Source organism: Mesoplodon mirus (genome assembly GCF_964341445.2).
Source record: "Mesoplodon mirus genome assembly, chromosome: 2".
Taxonomy (NCBI): Eukaryota; Metazoa; Chordata; class Mammalia; order Artiodactyla; family Ziphiidae; genus Mesoplodon; species Mesoplodon mirus.
In genome coordinates, this window is record NC_138977.1 from 122255114 (window position 1) to 122260467 (window position 5354).

Genomic DNA, 5354 nt, shown 5'->3' on the forward strand with positions numbered 1-5354 from the left:
GCTTAGCACCAGCGTTCCAGACCCATGGGGTCTCCATCCCAGCTGTCTCCTTAACCATGACCCAGGGTTCTGAAATGCTCTTGATACACACATGGAAGGCGTCTGCCCAGGTCCAGGCACCCATCTTAGAAGTGCTCATTTTGAGCCCAGAAATAAACCCATACCGTTAACTAATATTTGACAATGGAGCCAAGAATAATCAATGGAGAAAAAACAGTCTCTTCAAAAAATGGTGCTGAGAAAATTGGATATTCACATGTAAAAGAATGTGAATACTTCACATTACACCATTCACAGAAATTAACTTGAAATGGATTAAAGAGTTAAATGTAAGACTGGAAACTAAAACTTGTAGAAGAAAACGTAAGAAAAAAGCTCTTTAATGAGTTTTGGCAATGATTTTTTGGATATGTCACCCAAACCACAAGCAAAAATAAATACATGGGACTATATCAAACTGAAAGGCTTCTGTACAACAAAAGAAACAATCAACATTATGAAAAGACAACCTACAGAATGGAAAAAAAATTTTGCATACCATGTATCTGATACTATTCAACATATATAAAGAACTCATACAACTCAACAGCAAAAGAAACAAGACAAAATCCAATTAAACTGTGGGCAAAGGACTTAAACAGATATTTTTCCAAAGTAGAGATAGGAATGGCCAACAGGTATGTGAAGAGATGTTTAACGTCACTAATCACTGAGGAAATTATTACCTCACAATGTCAGAGTGGCTATTATCAAATAGACAAGAGGTCACAAATGCTGGTGGGAATGTGAAGAAACGGGAACCCTTGTGCACTGCTGGAGGGAATGTAGGTTGGTGCAGCCACTATGGAAAACAGTATGGAGGTTCCTCAGAAATTAAAAATTGGACTACCATATGATCCAGCAGTTCTACCTCTGGGAATACACCCGAAGGAAGTGAAAACACTATGTTGAAGAGCTACCTGTACTCCTGTGTTCATAGCAGCACTGTGCACAATAGCCAAGACATGGAAACAACCTAAATGTCCATCAACACAGATGAATGTATAAAGACGATGTGGTAAATATATACAATGGAATATTATTGGGCCATAAAAAAGGAAGTTCTGCCATTTGTGACAGCATGTCTTGAGGACATTAGACTAAGTGAAATAAGTCAGACAGAGAAAGACAAATACTACATGATATGATCTCACTTATGTGAAATCTGAAAACAAATTCATAGAAAAAAAAGAGATCTGATTTGTGGTTACCAGAGGCTGGGGGTGAGCTTTGGGTGGGTTGAAGGAAGATGGTCAAAGGGTACAAATTTCCAGTCATGAGATAAATAAGTACTGGGGATGTCATGTACAAGTTCACTATAGTTAACACTGCTATACAGTATATTTGAAATATATCATGTATGTGAAGAGAGTAGATCCCAAGAGTTCTCATCACAAGGGAAAAAACATTTTTTGCTTTTTATTTTTTTGTGCCTATCTGAGATGATGGATGTTAACTAAACTTATTGTGATAATCATTTCACAATATATGTAAGTCAAATCATTATTATGCTGTGCACATTAAACTTATGCAGTGCTGTATGTCAATTACATTTCACTATAACTGGAAAAGAAAAAGAAAGTGCTCATTCCAGGACTGGACTGATTCCTTCCATAGATGATAATTCTCACAAAACTTGGATGGCTTTCTAAAAGATAAGGATGATTCTTACATACACATGTGTAGAATACATAATTGGTCTTTTCAATTAAAATCACGTTATGAGTTGTAAAAACCCAGAGTGTTCCTCCCAGGTTAATTTGGTTGATACTCTGGTTTCAGCACTTCCACAGCCCAAGGCATCTTGACATGACCTATGTCCAGGGACAGGGCTCACCCTCCGAGGGTCCCTACGATACCCGTTTGGCCCTAATGTTTGAACAGGACGGGAACAAAATGCACCCCACGGAGCTCAATAACTGCCCAGACTCCCAGGAAGGCAGTATAAATGATGGAGGAGGGACTGGGGGAATGAAACAAGGGTGAAACGTAACTCCTTTTCAGGAGGCAAAGCTTATACCGAGATACAAATGTAGAGGCCATGTTAATGTGGGCAAGTTGCCACCAGCATCCTCATCTCACCCAGAAGTTCAAGGATGTAACGTCCCGCCAAGGGTCATCAAAAACCCTCTTTATACAAGTGGAGAGCTTCAAATGCTGATGACAACACGGCCCCATCTCCCATCAGGGACCACAGGGGACAAAGGGGTCTCCCAGCCTCAGGGAGGAGCCTGGGTCTGCGGCTCTGTATCTCATCCTGTGATCAGCTTCGGTCATTAGGAGTCAAACTCCCCAGGAGCCTTTTGCCCGAAATGGGGTGTGTTAAGTTCCAGACAGTTCAGGTCAATATTGTGGACCATTAACTCAATGTTTTTGCTTAAAGATGAGTGGGAATGAGTAAATAATATCCTTCCTCAAGAAAGTTTCCAAAACATAGGGTACAGACGGGCCTTCAGAGACTTCCAGCCTGGGGTGCACATGAGTCAGCTCACTGTGCCTCTTCCATGGTGACTTTGGGTTCTGAAACTTCTGTGGCCTGAAATGTCACATTAGGGGGACAGTACGTTTAAAGAAATATGGAACCTAAGATGAGGACACTTCATAAAAGTAACAAAAACTTTGAGTCCACTGGCAACAGAATGTTCAATGTTTTTTTTTTTCTAGACCTTTATTTCTCTGTGAAAAGGGAAAAAAAAAGGAATAAAATAAAAACGACACAGTTGACACAAAGAAAACCACTGAGGGGAAGGAAGGGAGGTGGAGAAGTAGATGGCGGAGGGGGTCCCCATTACAGCAGTAGGAGCCAGTGACCCGGGATGCTCACATCTCTCCCCCAGCGTGGGCGGCAGTGGCCCCTTCCTCCCAAGGTCTCTGCCCTGTCCCACCTTGCGCTCCCCTCAGCCCCTCGGGAGGTGGACGGTGAGAAGTCGGATTCCCAGGCTGGGGAGGGGAGGACCCGTGCTGGGGGAGGGGCCTGGGGTCAGACCATGCACAGGGAGTGACAACCAAAGGCCCCCAATGTCTCCCTGAGGGAGGGACTGGGGGGGAGGGTGGACACCAGAGGCCGGCGTTGGCTCCTCTTCCAGCATCAGGCGAGAGACAGAACAGTCAGAGCCTCCTGGGCAAAGTACTTGACGTCCACGTCCTGGTCCTGGGTCAGCTTCTCTAGGATGGGCTTGACTTCGCTCTGCAGTGTGCTGTTGTCCAGGATGGGCCCTATCTTCTGCAGGGACTTGGCCACATTGAAGCGGACATTGGCGACGGGGTCCCCAGCCATACGCAGCACTGTGGGCAGCATGTGCTTGGTGGTGATGTCCTGCCCACAGACCTCAGACAGCACATTGATGCAGAAGAGTGTAGTCATGTGGTGCAGGTAGTTGGGGTCCCCAGACATGGCCAAGACCTTGGGGATGATAGTAGCATGGGCCCACTCCTTCCCAAACTTCTCCACCAGTTTCTTCAGGTTGCTGGTGGCCGCCTCGCGGATGGCATAGACATGATCTACAAGCCAGGCCATGCACAAGGAGTTGAGTTTCTCATCAAAGAACTCCACCCCCAGCTGTCCAGCCAGCAGAGGCATGTACTCAATGATGGCCAGCCGCACTCGCCACTTGGCATCCTCAGCCAGCTCCACAATGGTGGGAAGCAGGAACTGGGACAGCTGCCGGATGCCAATCACCTCGTTTACGCAGTCCAGGTTGGAGATGATGTTCAGCCGCACCTCCGGGCACTCATCCTTCAGCTGAGCCAGGAAGAGGGGCAGGAGGTGCTCGATGGTGTTGTCTTTGCCCAGGATGGGAGAGAGGCCCGTGATGACTGAGGCCAGGGCCGACTTGACATGTTGGTTGGCGTCTGACACCAGCTCCTTGATGCAGGGCAAGATCTGGGTCATGATCACATTCTGCCGACAGTCAGCTGAGAGATTTTCACAGAATTCTTTGACCTTGTGGGAGGCTGCGGCCCTCACCTCGGCCTCACAGTCTTTCATCAGGTTCTGGAAGGCAGGGACCAGGTCCGTCTTGGTGATCTCAGGCCCCACTGCTTTCTGGAGCTCTGTGAACTTGTCGGTCACCATGTATCGGACGCACCAGGACTTGTCCTCAGCAGCCTGGCGCAGGGTGGGCATCACCAAGGCCTCCAGATCCTCCTGGGGCAGGAGCTGGGCGATGTTCACACACGCCTCCACCGCTAGCAGCCGCACCAAGTCCTGCTTGTCAGAGGCCAGGTTGGAGAACATGGGGATGATCTCACTCTTGACGTTGTCCAGCTCCAGTACCTTGGCGAACTCCCCCAGCTTGGAGGCTGCGGCCCGCCGCACCATGGGGGTGTCATCTGAGCACAGGTTCCGGAAGTACTGTCGAAGTTCCACCTTGACGGCACTGGACACGCGGGGGTAGCAGACGGAGAAGAGGCCGCAGGCCGACGTGCGGGAGGTGAACCAGTCGCCGCCCGCCAGCCGCTTCACGAGCGGCACGAAGTGGGCCTCAAGGTCGGAGGGCGAGTGCTCGTGCGAGATGGCCCGCAGGGACTCCACCGCCTTGTCCCGCACCACGGTTTCCTCCACCGTGGCCAGCGACTCCAGGGGTGGCAGCAGGCAGTGCACGTACTCAGGGCCTCCGACCAGAGTGGTGAAGGTGCCCAGCTGTTCCGCCAGGGCCAAGAGGACCTCATCCTCATCGTAGATGGTGTCTCTGAGGAAGGGCAGAAGCTCACTGCGGGTCCTTTTGACCCCGAGGGCCAAGGCGATGGTGGACAACTTCTTGATGCTGTTGAGGCGAAGCTGAACATCCTTGTTGCGGAGTTCGTCTATGAGCACCGCGATGGGGTAGAGCGAATCGTCGCCGTCGGCCGCTGCCATCTTGGCTCCGTCCTGTTCCTGTCAGACTGCGGCCAGCGCCTTACGGGTCTTCTCACGACGTGGCTGGAACCACCTCAGGTTTCCAAAGGCTACTTTCCAAAGCAGGTCGCCTGGCAACGCCACAGCGCCTCTGTTGCGCGTACTCAGTACTACCTGTGAGCCGCCAATGGCCGCCGGTCACGTGAAGCACCTCCAGGGACCCGGATTCTGCACGTGGGGTGGGCGGGAGTGGAATGGCTCTGCGGGGCAATATGGCGGCAGCTGTGGAGCAGGCGTTTTCCAAGTTGTGCTCTACAGAGAAGTAGGAAAATAGTTTTAAGTGATACTGCACAAGAGAATAAGAAAGTAACAGAAGGAGAAAGAACCTGAGGATGGAGGGGCCTGAATATTTTGTGACCTGTGTCACTGTTCAAATCTCAGACGTTTGAACACCAAAGAAAAAATGCCTGGGGGGGGG

General features: G+C 49.6%; 1 protein-coding gene across 1 annotated transcript; it reads right to left on the reverse strand.

Annotated features, from left to right (window-relative positions):
- Positions 1-2727: 2727 nt before the first annotated feature.
- Positions 2728-4935, reverse strand: LOC309810792 (uncharacterized protein). The gene has a single exon (XM_082633013.1). It carries the CDS (start codon positions 4895-4897, stop codon positions 3128-3130), a length of 1770 nt encoding a protein of 589 aa, XP_082489139.1. The 5' UTR covers positions 4898-4935; the 3' UTR covers positions 2728-3127.
- Positions 4936-5354: the final 419 nt, after the last annotated feature.